This window comes from Teleopsis dalmanni, unplaced genomic scaffold, assembly GCF_002237135.1.
Source record: "Teleopsis dalmanni isolate 2A unplaced genomic scaffold, ASM223713v2 unscaffolded_contig_0451, whole genome shotgun sequence".
Taxonomy (NCBI): domain Eukaryota; kingdom Metazoa; phylum Arthropoda; class Insecta; order Diptera; family Diopsidae; genus Teleopsis; species Teleopsis dalmanni.
Window position 1 is genome coordinate 1 of NW_024031833.1, and position 13,643 is coordinate 13,643.

At 29.5% G+C, this 13,643-nt stretch overlaps 3 protein-coding genes across 3 annotated transcripts; all 3 read left to right on the forward strand.

Annotated features, from left to right (window-relative positions):
• Positions 1 to 8: 8 nt before the first annotated feature.
• Positions 9 to 1,139, forward strand: LOC119663481. The gene is made up of 2 exons (XM_038073089.1): positions 9 to 170; positions 681 to 1,139. The coding sequence occupies exons 1-2, from the start codon at positions 47 to 49 to the stop codon at positions 1,130 to 1,132; spliced, it is 576 nt and encodes a 191-aa protein (XP_037929017.1). The 5' UTR covers positions 9 to 46; the 3' UTR covers positions 1,133 to 1,139.
• A 3,359-nt stretch (positions 1,140 to 4,498) lies between these two features.
• LOC119663480 lies at positions 4,499 to 5,628 on the forward strand. Its single transcript, XM_038073088.1, has 2 exons — positions 4,499 to 4,665; positions 5,176 to 5,628. The coding sequence occupies exons 1-2, from the start codon at positions 4,542 to 4,544 to the stop codon at positions 5,625 to 5,627; spliced, it is 576 nt and encodes a 191-aa protein (XP_037929016.1). The 5' UTR covers positions 4,499 to 4,541; the 3' UTR covers position 5,628.
• Positions 5,629 to 8,885: 3,257 nt separating this feature from the next.
• LOC119663478 lies at positions 8,886 to 10,200 on the forward strand. The gene is made up of 2 exons (XM_038073087.1): positions 8,886 to 9,147; positions 9,658 to 10,200. Exons 1-2 carry the CDS (start codon positions 9,024 to 9,026, stop codon positions 10,158 to 10,160), a joined length of 627 nt encoding a protein of 208 aa, XP_037929015.1. The 5' UTR covers positions 8,886 to 9,023; the 3' UTR covers positions 10,161 to 10,200.
• The last annotated feature ends 3,443 nt before the right edge of the window (positions 10,201 to 13,643 follow it).

Genomic DNA, 13,643 nt, shown 5'->3' on the forward strand with positions numbered 1-13,643 from the left:
ACTGACAAGTTTAGGCAGCGTGGTTGTGAAGAGTAAAAGCCGTTCAATGGATATTAATATAGCATTAATAAGAGCTATACAGGAATTCCCTGTATTGTTTGAGAAAACGGGTTCGTTTCAACAAAAAATGGAAGCTTGGAAGGAACTCGCAAAACAATTTGATATGTCAGGTAAATATAAGCAAATTTTTGATTAATAAATAGAGCGTGTCAAGAATGAGTTTACATATTGAAATAAAATTCACTTTTTGAACTTAGAATCCAAATATACTGCTATTTGTTTAAATATAAAGATGTTTTATGTAATCTGTAATATATATCAAAGATACTACAAAGGACTATATTCAATACTTAAAACTTATATAACAATGTTTCCAGTGAATAAAGTTTATATTAAAGAACTTTATATTATTTGTGTGAACAGTTACTGGACAGTCAAAAAATGATGTGCGATTTGTTTTTGTGGTAGAATTCGTTTATTTTACAACAAACTACTGAAATTTTTTTTATATTTGTATTCTCAATATAATAATTATTAAAAAGTTATTATCAAAAATCTTTATATTTAAGGAAACCGCCGTGTTTCTGCGACAATAAGTTAATAAAGTGAGTTGTAGTTCAATGTGTAAACTCGTTCTTGATATACTGTATATGACTACAATGAATATATATTTCTTCCAGAGAAATCTTTAAAAGCCCATTGGTATAGCTTACTACGAAGCTTCTTTGAAGATGAAAAATTCAAATACAAAGATGAAATGTCATACTTGCTTCCACATTTGGGTATCGACCAGAATTTGGCTGGTATCGAAGAAGATATTAATAAAATTTGTGTTAACAAACAGCAAGTACATGTAGAGGTCGAACAAGTGACTAATGAAGTGGATGTTGCAGATACGGAGAAAGAACCAATATTGCATGAAATAACTACAATGCGGTATAATGAGTCGAACAAATCTGATGGTCAAAATGAGGAGCTATTAGCAGTTGAAGTTAAAGAATTTAAAGAGTCGATTAAATATTCAATCGATGATGAAGACTTTCTTAAATTGATAGCTTCAGAAATAACCAATATGGATGATGCAAAAAAGACACAGATCAAAAATGATATTTTACGTATTTTGTTTCCTTAAATAGTGTTACCTTCTTTTGTAAAATAGCTTTGTCTTTATACAAATAAATAAATTAACACAAAATTGATCTGGTTTTCATTATTTTAAAATTTTTCGTGTTATTCAAAAACTGTTGAATAAACATATCTACTAGTATTTTGAATGTGTTTATTATTTGGTCACCTTTTTAAAGTAAAAAAAAATTTATTTACATTGGTTTATTTATTAAATCTTTCTAAATAGAAATTGACAATAATTTTGTAAATCTTAAATAAATAACATGTATGCTTTTGAGGTAGGGTCTTCATATTTATGAATGATTTTCTGTTAAGGTGATTTAGTGCAGTTGCAGGAGATTAGTGTCGAACATGAAAATTTGGATACAACTTGTGTCTCTCTCGAAATTCAGGTGTATAATGGCGAATAACTTCTTCTACACTTGGTAGATTTAGGTCTTTGTGTATGTTTTTGTTTTTGATATACCATGGAGCTCATTTAGCGTTTTGGAGAATTTTATTTTGTATTCTTCAGATTTTTTCTATATTTGTGTTACACGGTGAACACCACAGTTCCATAGAGAAGGTTCAAATTGACTTTAATATTAATTTGTAAATTAACAATTTGTTATCCAGACTGAGTTTAGAGTTTCGAATTAGAAGCCAGTATAATTCCTTATATTTTAGATTTAATTGGCATCTTTTGGCATCAATATGACTTGTTCACCTGAGCCTTCTATCTAGACGAATTCCCAGATATTTCAAAGAATGTGATTAAGCTATGACCACATTATTGATTTTAACTGCAGTGTATGTTTCTCTCTTTAGAGTAAAAGTCACTTGAACGTATTTAGTTTCATTTACCTTGATTTTCCATTTAGCAAGTCACTCTTCAATCAAACCAAGATGCCTGGATAAATTTTGTGATGTTATAGTGCAGTCACGGTCGTTACTGACTATAGCAATGTTGTCAGTGAAAATCGTCAGCAAATTGTTTGAGTATTGTGGAATGTCAGTTGGAACTTCAGCGTCAATATCGTACTCTTGCGAAGTAAAAAATTTGTGTCTAACCCTAAATTTTCGGTGAGTCACATAGGATTTTAGAACTTTAACCAAACCTTATCAAATGCCTGCGCTGCATCAAGAAAAACTGTCGTACAATATTGTTTTGAATGTAAAGTTAGGTGTATTTCGATAGCGATTCTAAAGGCCTGCTCAATTGTTCCATGCACTTTGCGAAAACCAAATTGATGGCCCGGAATTAAGTTTTCTATCGGTGAGGATATCAGGATTTTTTTATTAGAAGTATTTCGAAAACTTTTGAGATTTGCGGCAATAGACTTATTGGTCGATATGCTGCAACAACTAAATGATCTTTCCCAGGCTTCCGACTCATTTTTATCAATGATGTTGTCCAATGCATCGGAAAGTTCAAGAGACAAACAGATATTATGAAGATACAGTAAAGAAGATTTTAAAAATATTAATAAATCAATTACATTCTTGGTAAAAAGAGAAAGGTATTCCGATTTGCAATGTATGTCTGCTAATTTATTAATAAATATGTACGTATTTTATCATTTCTTGAGTTAAAAGATATATAGTTGTTAAAAGAGGAGAACTATATTGAATTGTGCTCCTATTAAATGAAATCAGGCTTATATACAAAACATAAATTCTATTAACAATGTTTATATATATTTTTATATATGTACATATATATTCAAACTAACACATTCAGACGGTATGGTTGGTTTCGACTTTTTAAACCATGTGGTATATTTAATGCATGTTCATATATGTATATGTAAATATATGTACATAGATAACCATATTGTATGAATATGTTAGATTACTTTTTGTCTACACTGGCTTGAATTTTGGCAAATTTTTGCACTTACAGTTATTTTTTTACTAATATAGGTATATACAATTTTGTTTGTAGACACAATTCGAAAATGACGCGTATTTGTAATTGAATATCTCAACAAAGCCTAAAATATGTAGGCGTCCAGTTAAACATACAGTACTTTATTTTTCGGGATCAAGTTATCCGCAGTAAATGGTGTATCTACAGAGCAAATAAATATATGATCAGTTTTTACATCGCATCTTTTCTTTTTATAGTTTCATGTGTATTAGTGTGTTGCTGACAACAATACGAAATGTATATGTCGCTAGGTACTAGTACACGAACTAGTCCAAAGGTACTAGTGAAATGAGTGGTCTGTGGGGATGAGTAAACCTCACCACTTAGAATATATAAATTTCTCAATGCTTTTTTGTAGAAAATTTAATAGAGTATTCTATTATCTTTGAACAATAGTAAACTAAAATGCAAATGAGAAACAAAGAAATTCAATCAGATATTAGAGTTATTTATTTTGGAACTAGAGTGCATATTCTAACTCCTGGCAATGCAACGATTCACCAGTTGAAACAAACATCCACTGCTTATGTTTGTTGTGCATAAACAAATTGAGAGCAATATGATTCGTTCTCTTGTTTTTAATATTATGCCCCTTTAAGATATTAATAATAGCGCGTTGACTTGGTGAATATGTAAAAACATACAATATTAAAATATGCTTAGTGGACTGTACACCTATGAATGAAGAAGATCAAGTAATGTTAACAGTTATCGATTTTAAATATATTGGTCTTACTTTCGATTAACACCGCTTTTATTGACACTTTATTGTAAATAATTTTAAAAATGTAATACAAAAATATGTAAAATAATGTGTAATAATATCTAGAATTACTACAATTAATAACATAACGGTATCCATAAATCGTTAAAACATACATAAGTCATTAAACCAAAAGTCTAGGATAAAATCAAAACTCTAGAAGATTTGATTAAACTACAGCAATAAAAGTATTTAATATACATATATGTGTATATGTATATATATATTTATATATATTAAAATAAATATATATATATAATATATAAATTTCACTTGTTATTTATTACTTTTCAAATCAATTTACACCATTCTACCTCTTATGAACTAGTGAAAAGACTAGTTTCGCGGTGTGTGGTACGGGTGCCATTTTACTTTTTATAAACTAGTGAAAATATTAGTTCTGAGGTGTGTCGTACGCGGACAATTGATACCGGCAATGACAACTCAATATAAAATTTGCTAGTTGAGCCAACGTAAAGTGGATTATCACATCTGAATATTGCTTTAGTAAAGGTAAAATAGTACTCCGTTCTTTTTCTTATATATAATAGGTCATCAACAAATTATTTTTAAAATAGTTTTGTCGAGTACATAACATAGTTTCCTCTTTAGTGAATTGTTCTTTGGCTATGGAGGACTATTCTGAACGGATAAATAACACATACGAGTATAATGCGCATCATTTAACAACAAGCACTGACAAGTTTAGGCAGCGTGGTTGTGAAGAGTAAAAGCCGTTCAATGGATATTAATATAGCATTAATAAGAGCTATACAGGAATTCCCTGTATTGTTTGAGAAAACGGGTTCGTTTCAACAAAAAATGGAAGCTTGGAAGGAACTCGCAAAACAATTTGATATGTCAGGTAAATATAAGCAAATTTTTGATTAATAAATAGAGCGTGTCAAGAATGAGTTTACATATTGAAATAAAATTCACTTTTTGAACTTAGAATCCAAATATACTGCTATTTGTTTAAATATAAAGATGTTTTATGTAATCTGTAATATATATCAAAGATACTACAAAGGACTATATTCAATACTTAAAACTTATATAACAATGTTTCCAGTGAATAAAGTTTATATTAAAGAACTTTATATTATTTGTGTGAACAGTTACTGGACAGTCAAAAAATGATGTGCGATTTGTTTTTGTGGTAGAATTCGTTTATTTTACAACAAACTACTGAAATTTTTTTTATATTTGTATTCTCAATATAATAATTATTTAAAAGTTATTATCAAAAATCTTTATATTTAAGGAAACTGCCGTGTTTCTGCGACAATAAGTTAATAAAGTGAGTTGTAGTTCAATGTGTAAACTCGTTCTTGATATACTGTATATGACTTCAATGAATATATACTTCTTCCAGAGAAATCTTTAAAAGCCCATTGGTATAGCTTACTACGAAGCTTCTTTGAAGATGAAAAATTCAAATACAAAGATGAAATGTCATACTTGCTTCCACATTTGGGTATCGACCAGAATTTGGCTGGTATCGAAGAAGATATTAATAAAATTTGTGTTAACAAACAGCAAGTACATGTAGAGGTCGAACAAGTGACTAATGAAGTGGATGTTGCAGATACGGAGAAAGAACCAATATTGCATGAAATAACTACAATGCGGTATAATGAGTCGAACAAATCTGATGGTCAAAATGAGGAGCTATTAGCAGTTGAAGTTAAAGAATTTAAAGAGTCGATTAAATATTCAATCGATGATGAAGACTTTCTTAAATTGATAGCTTCAGAAATAACCAATATGGATGATGCAAAAAAGACACAGATCAAAAATGATATTTTACGTATTTTGTTTCCTTAAATAGTGTTACCTTCTTTTGTCTTTATACAAATAAATAAATTAACACAAAATTGATCTGGTTTTCATTATTTTAAAATTTTTCGTGTTATTCAAAAACTGTTGAATAAACATATCTACTAGTATTTTGAATGTGTTTATTATTTGGTCACCTTTTTAAAGTAAAAAAAAATTTATTTACATTGGTTTATTTATTAAATCTTTCTAAATAGAAATTGACAATAATTTTGTAAATCTTAAATAAATAACATGTATGCTTTTGAGGTAGGGTCTTCATATTTATGAATGATTTTCTGTTAAGGTGATTTAGTGCAGTTGCAGGAGATTAGTGTCGAACATGAAAATTTGGATACAACTTGTGTCTCTCTCGGAATTCAGGTGTATAATGGCGAATAACTTCTTCTACACTTGGTAGATTTAGGTCTTTGTGTATGTTTTTGTTTTTGATATACCATGGAGCTCATTTAGCGTTTTGGAGAATTTTATTTTGTATTCTTCAGATTTTTTCTATATTTGTGTTACACGGTGAACACCACAGTTCCATAGAGAAGGTTCAAATTGACTTTAATATTAATTTGTAAATTAACAATTTGTTATCCAGACTGAGTTTAGAGTTTCGAATTAGAAGCCAGTATAATTCCTTATATTTTAGATTTAATTGGCATCTTTTGGCATCAATATGACTTGTTCACCTGAGCCTTCTATCTAGACGAATTCCCAGATATTTCAAAGAATGTGATTAAGCTATGACCACATTATTGATTTTAACTGCAGTGTATGTTTCTCTCTTTAGAGTAAAAGTCACTTGAACGTATTTAGTTTCATTTACCTTGATTTTCCATTTAGCAAGTCACTCTTCAATCAAACCAAGATGCCTGGATAAATTTTGTGATGTTATAGTGCAGTCACGGTCGTTACTGACTATAGCAATGTTGTCAGTGAAAATCGTCAGCAAATTGTTTGAGTATTGTGGAATGTCAGTTGGAACTTCAGCGTCAATATCGTACTCTTGCGAAGTAAAAAATTTGTGTCTAACCCTAAATTTTCGGTGAGTCACATAGGATTTTAGAACTTTAACCAAACCTTATCAAATGCCTGCGCTGCATCAAGAAAAACTGTCGTACAATATTGTTTTGAATGTAAAGTTAGGTGTATTTCGATAGCGATTCTAAAGGCCTGCTCAATTGTTCCATGCACTTTGCGAAAACCAAATTGATGGCCCGGAATTAAGTTTTCTATCGGTGAGGATATCAGGATTTTTTTATTAGAAGTATTTCGAAAACTTTTGAGATTTGCGGCAATAGACTTATTGGTCGATATGCTGCAACAACTAAATGATCTTTCCCAGGCTTCCGACTCATTTTTATCAATGATGTTGTCCAATGCATCGGAAAGTTCAAGAGACAAACAGATATTATGAAGATACAGTAAAGAAGATTTTAAAAATATTAATAAATCAATTACATTCTTGGTAAAAAGAGAAAGGTATTCCGATTTGCAATGTATGTCTGCTAATTTATTAATAAATATGTACGTATTTTATCATTTCTTGAGTTAAAAGATATATAGTTGTTAAAAGAGGAGAACTATATTGAATTGTGCTCCTATTAAATGAAATCAGGCTTATATACAAAACATAAATTCTATTAACAATGTTTATATATATTTTTATATATGTACATATATATTCAAACTAACACATTCAGACGGTATGGTTGGTTTCGACTTTTTAAACCATGTGGTATATTTAATGCATGTTCATATATGTATATGTAAATATATGTACATAGATAACCATATTGTATGAATATGTTAGATTACTTTTTGTCTACACTGGCTTGAATTTTGGCAAATTTTTGCACTTACAGTTATTTTTTTACTAATATAGGTATATACAATTTTGTTTGTAGACACAATTCGAAAATGACGCGTATTTGTAATTGAATATCTCAACAAAGCCTAAAATATGTAGGCGTCCAGTTAAACATACAGTACTTTATTTTTCGGGATCAAGTTATCCGCAGTAAATGGTGTATCTACAGAGCAAATAAATATATGATCAGTTTTTACATCGCATCTTTTCTTTTTATAGTTTCATGTGTATTAGTGTGTTGCTGACAACAATACGAAATGTATATGTCGCTAGGCACTAGTACACGAACTAGTCCAAAGGTACTAGTGAAATGAGTGGTCTGTGGGGATGAGTAAACCTCACCACTTAGAATATATAATTTTCTCAATGCTTTTTTGTAGAAAATTTAATAGAGTATTCTATTATCTTTGAACAATAGTAAACTAAAATGCAAATGAGAAACAAAGAAATTCAATCAGATATTAGAGTTATTTATTTTGGAACTAGAGTGCATATTCTGACTCCTGGCAATGCAACGATTCACCAGTTGAAACAAACATCCACTGCTTATGTTTGTTGTGCATAAACAAATTGAGAGCAATATGATTCGTTCTCTTGTTTTTAATATTATGCCCCTTTAAGATATTAATAATAGCGCGTTGACTTGGTGAATATGTAAAAACATACAATATTAAAATATGCTTAGTGGACTGTACACCTATGAATGAAGAAGATCAAGTAATGTTAACAGTTATCGATTTTAAATATATTGGTCTTACTTTCGATTAACACCGCTTTTATTGACACTTTATTGTAAATAATTTTAAAAATGTAATACAAAAATATGTAAAATAATGTGTAATAATATCTAGAATTACTACAATTAATAACATAACGGTATCCATAAATCGTTAAAACATACATAAGTCATTAAACCAAAAGTCTAGGATAAAATCAAAACTCTAGAAGATTTGATTAAACTACAGCAATAAAAGTATTTAATATACATATATGTGTATATGTATATATATATTTATATATATTAAAATAAATATATATATATAATATATAAATTTCACTTGTTATTTATTACTTTTCAAATCAATTTACACCATTCTACCTCTTATGAACTAGTGAAAAGACTAGTTTCGCGGTGTGTGGTACGGGTGCCATTTTACTTTTTATAAACTAGTGAAAATATTAGTTCTGAGGTGTGTCGTACGCGGACAATTGATACCGGCAATGACAACTCAATATAAAATTTGCTAGTTGAGCCAACGTAAAGTGGATTATCACATCTGAATATTGCTTTAGTAAAGGTAAAATAGTAGTCCGTTCTTTTTCTTATATATAATAGGTCATCAACAAACTATTTTTAAAATAGTTTTGTCCAGTACATATCATAGTTTCCTCTTTAGTGAATTGTTCTTTGGCTATGGAGGACTATTCTGAACGGATAAATAACACATACGAGTATAATGCGCATCATTTAATAACAAGCACTGACAAGTTTAGGCAGCGTGGTTGTGAAGAGTAAAAGCCGTTCAATGGATATTAATATAGCATTAATAAGAGCTATACAGGAATTCCCTGTATTGTTTGAGAAAACGGGTTCGTTTCAACAAAAAATGGAAGCTTGGAAGGAACTCGCAAAACAATTTGATATGTCAGGTAAATATAAGCAAATTTTTGATTAATAAATAGAGCGTGTCAAGAATGAGTTTACATATTGAAATAAAATTCACTTTTTGAACTTAGAATCCAAATATACTGCTATTTGTTTAAATATAAAGATTTTTTATGTAATCTGTAATATATATCAAAGATACTACAAAGGACTATATTCAATACTTAAAACTTATATAACAATGTTTCCAGTGAATAAAGTTTATATTAAAGAACTTTATATTATTTGTGTGAACAGTTACTGGACAGTCAAAAAATGATGTGGGATTTGTTTTTGTGGTAGAATTCGTTTATTTTACAACAAACTACTGAAATTTTTTTTATATTTGTATTCTCAATATAATAATTATTAAAAAGTTATTATCAAAAATCTTTATATTTAAGGAAACTGCCGTGTTTCTGCGACAATAAGTTAATAAAGTGAGTTGTAGTTCAATGTGTAAACTCGTTCTTGATATACTGTATATGACTACAATGAATATATTTTTCTTCCAGAGAAATCTTTAAGAGCGCGTTGGCATAGCTTACTACGAAACTTCCTTAAAGATGCAAAATATAAATACGGAGATGAAATGTCATACTTGCTTCCACATTTGGGTATCGAACAGAATTTGACTGGCATCGAAACAAGAAAAGAATGGCCATATGCAATAGTCCCAGAATTTGACATAGCAGAAGAAGATATTAATAAAATTTGTGTCAACAAACGGCAAGTACATGTAGAGGTCGAACACGTGACTAATAAAGTGGATGTTGTGGTTATGAAGAAAGAACCAGTATTGAATGAAATAACTGCATTACAGTACAATGAGTCGAATAAATCTGATGGTGAGAAGGAGAAGCTATTAGCAGTTGAAGTAATAGAATTTAAAGAGTCCATTAAACATGCAATCGATGATGAAGACTTTCTTAAATTGATAGCTTCAGAAATAAAAAATATGGATGATGCAAAAAATGCACAGATCAAAAATGATATTTTACGTATTTTGTTTCCTTAAATAGTGTTTCATTCTTTTGTATAATGGCTAAATAAATAAATTAACACAAAATTGATCTGGTTTTCATTATTTTAAAATTTTTCGTGTTATTCAAAAACTGTTAAATAAACATATCTACTAGTATTTTGAATGTTTTTAAAGTAAAAAAAAATTTATTTACATTGGTTTATTGATTAAATCTTTCTAAATAGAAATTGACAATAATTTTGTAAATCTTAAATAAATAACATGTATGCTTTTGAGGTAGGGTCTTCATATTTATGAATGATTTTCTGTTAAGGTGATTTAGTGCAGTTGCAGGAGATTAGTGTCGAACATGAAAATTTGGATACAACTTGTGTCTCTCTCGAAATTCAGGTGTATAATGGCGAATAACTTCTTCTACACTTGGTAGATTTAGGTCTTTGTGTATGTTTTTGTTTTTGATATACCATGGAGCTCATTTAGCGTTTTGGAGAATTTTATTTTGTACTCTTCAGATTTTTTCTATATTTGTGTTACACGGTGAACACCACAGTTCCATAGAAAAGGTTCAAATTGACTTTAATATTAATTTGTAAATTAACAATTTGTTATCGAGACTGAGTTTAGAGTTTCGAATTAGAAGCCAGTAAAATTCCTTATATATAAGATTTAATTGGCATCTTTTGGCATCCATATGATTTGTTCACCTGAGCCTTCTATCTAGACGAATTCCCAGATATTTCAAAGAATGTGATTAAGCTATGACCACATTATTGATTTTAACTGCAGTGCATGTTTCTCTCTTTAGAGTAAAAGTCACTTGAACGCATTTAGTTTCATTTACCTTGATTTTCCATTTAGCAAGTCACTCTTCAATCAAACCAAGATGCCTGGATAAATTTTGTGATGTTATAGTGCAGTCACGGTCGTTACTGACTATAGCAATGTTGTCAGTGAAAATCGTCAGCAAATTGTTTGAGTATTGTGGAATGTCAGTTGGAACTTCAGCGTCAATATCGTACTCTTGCGAAGTAAAAAATTTGTGTCTAACCCTAAATTTTCGGTGAGTCACATAGGATTTTAGAACTTTAACCAAACCTTATCAAATGCCTGCGCTGCATCAAGAAAAACTGTCGTACAATATTGATTTGAATGTAAAGTTAGGTGTATTTCGATAGCGATTCTAAAGGCCTGCTCAATTGTTCCAAGCACTTTGCGAAAACCACATTGATGGCCCGGAATTAAGTTTTCTATCGGTGAGGATATCAGGATTTTTTTATTAGAAGTATTTCGAAAACTTTTGAGATTTGCGGCAATAGACTTATTGGTCGATATACTGCAACAACTAAATGATCTTTCCCAGGCTTCCGACTCATTTTTATCAATGATGTTGTCCAATGCATCGGAAAGTTCAAGAGACAAACAGATATTATGAAGATACAGTAAAGAAGATTTTAAAAATATTAATAAATCAATTACATTCTTGGTAAAAAGAGAAAGGTATTCCGATTTGCAATGTATGTCTGCTAATTTATTAATAAATATGTACGTATTTTATCATTTCTTGAGTTAAAAGATATATAGTTGTAAAAAGAGGAGAACTATATTGAATTGTGCTCCTATTAAATGAAATCAGGCTTATATACAAAACATAAATTCTATTAACAATGTTTATATATATTTTTATATATGTACATATATATTCAAACTAACACATTCAGACGGTATGGTTGGTTTCGACTTTTTAAACCATGTGGTATATTTAATGCATGTTCATATATGTATATGTAAATATATGTACATAGATAACCATATTGTATGAATATGTTAGATTACTTTTTGTCTACACTGGCTTGAATTTTGGCAAATTTTTGCACTTACAGTTATTTTTTTACTAATATAGGTATATACAATTTTGTTTGTAGACACAATTCGATAATGACGCGTATTTGTAATTGAATATCTCAACAAAGCCTAAAATATGTAGGCGTCCAGTTAAACATACAGTACTTTATTTTTCGGGATCAAGTTATCCGCAGTAAATGGTGTATCTACAGAGCAAATAAATATATGATCAGTTTTTACATCGCATTTTTTCTTTTTATAGTTTCATGTGTATTAGTGTGTTGCTGACAACAATACGAAATGTATATGTCGCTAGGTACTAGTACACGAACTAGTCCAAAGGTACTAGTGAAATGAGTGGTCTGTGGGGATGAGTAAACCTCACCACTTAGAATATATAAATTTCTCAATGCTTTTTTGTAGAAAATTTAATAGAGTATTCTATTATCTTTGAACAATAGTAAACTAAAATGCAAATGAGAAACAAAGAAATTCAATCAGATATTAGAGTTATTTATTTTGGAACTAGAGTGCATATTCTGACTCCTGGCAATGCAAAGATTCACCAGTTGAAATAAACATCCACTGCTTATGTTTGTTGTGCATAAACAAATTGAGAGCAATATGATTCGTTCTCTTGTTTTTAATATTATGCCCCTTTAAGATATTAATAATAGCGCGTTGACTTGGTGAATATGTAAAAACATACAATATTAAAATATGCTTAGTGGACTGTACACCTATGAATGAAGAAGATCAAGTAATGTTAACAGTTATCGATTTTAAATATATTGGTCTTACTTTCGATTAACACCGCTTTTATTGACACTTTATTGTAAATAATTTTAAAAATGTAATACAAAAATATGTAAAATAATGTGTAATAATATCTAGAATTACTACAATTAATAACATAACGGTATCCATAAATCGTTAAAACATACATAAGTCATTAAACCAAAAGTCTAGGATAAAATCAAAACTCTAGAAGATTTGATTAAACTACAGCAATAAAAGTATTTAATATACATATATGTGTATATGTATATATATATTTATATATATTAAAATAAATATATATATATAATATATAAATTTCACGTGTTATTTATTACTTTTCAAATCAATTTACACCATTCTACCTCTTATGAACTAGTGAAAAGACTAGTTTCGCGGTGTGTGGTACGGGTGCCATTTTACTTTTTATAAACTAGTGAAAATATTAGTTCTGAGGTGTGTCGTACGCGGACAATTGATACCGGCAATGACAACTCAATATAAAATTTGCTAGTTGAGCCAACGTAAAGTGGATTATCACATCTGAATATTGCTTTAGTAAAGGTAAAATAGTAGTCCGTTCTTTTTCTTATATATAATAGGTCATCAACAAACTATTTTTAAAATAGTTTTGTCCAGTACATATCATAGTTTCCTCTTTAGTGAATTGTTCTTTGGCTATGGAGGACTATTCTGAACGGATAAATAACACATACGAGTATAATGCGCATCATTTAATAACAAGCACTGACAAGTTTAGGCAGCGTGGTTGTGAAGAGTAAAAGCCGTTCAATGGATATTAATATAGCATTAATAAGAGCTATACAGGAATTCCCTGTATTGTTTGAGAAAACGGGTTCGTTTCAACAAAAAATGGAAGCTTGGAAGGAACTCGCA

Excerpts from the sequence above, each read along its gene's own strand:
- LOC119663478 (XM_038073087.1), top strand. The coding sequence starts at position 9,024 with ATGGATATTAATATAGCATTAATAAGAGCTATACAGGAATTCCCTGTA. Across the intron at positions 9,148-9,657 it reads AAAACAATTTGATATGTCAG|AGAAATCTTTAAGAGCGCGT; the intron begins GTAAATATAAGC and ends TTTTTCTTCCAG.
- LOC119663480 (XM_038073088.1), top strand. The coding sequence starts at position 4,542 with ATGGATATTAATATAGCATTAATAAGAGCTATACAGGAATTCCCTGTA. Across the intron at positions 4,666-5,175 it reads AAAACAATTTGATATGTCAG|AGAAATCTTTAAAAGCCCAT; the intron begins GTAAATATAAGC and ends TACTTCTTCCAG.
- LOC119663481 (XM_038073089.1), top strand. The coding sequence starts at position 47 with ATGGATATTAATATAGCATTAATAAGAGCTATACAGGAATTCCCTGTA. Across the intron at positions 171-680 it reads AAAACAATTTGATATGTCAG|AGAAATCTTTAAAAGCCCAT; the intron begins GTAAATATAAGC and ends TATTTCTTCCAG.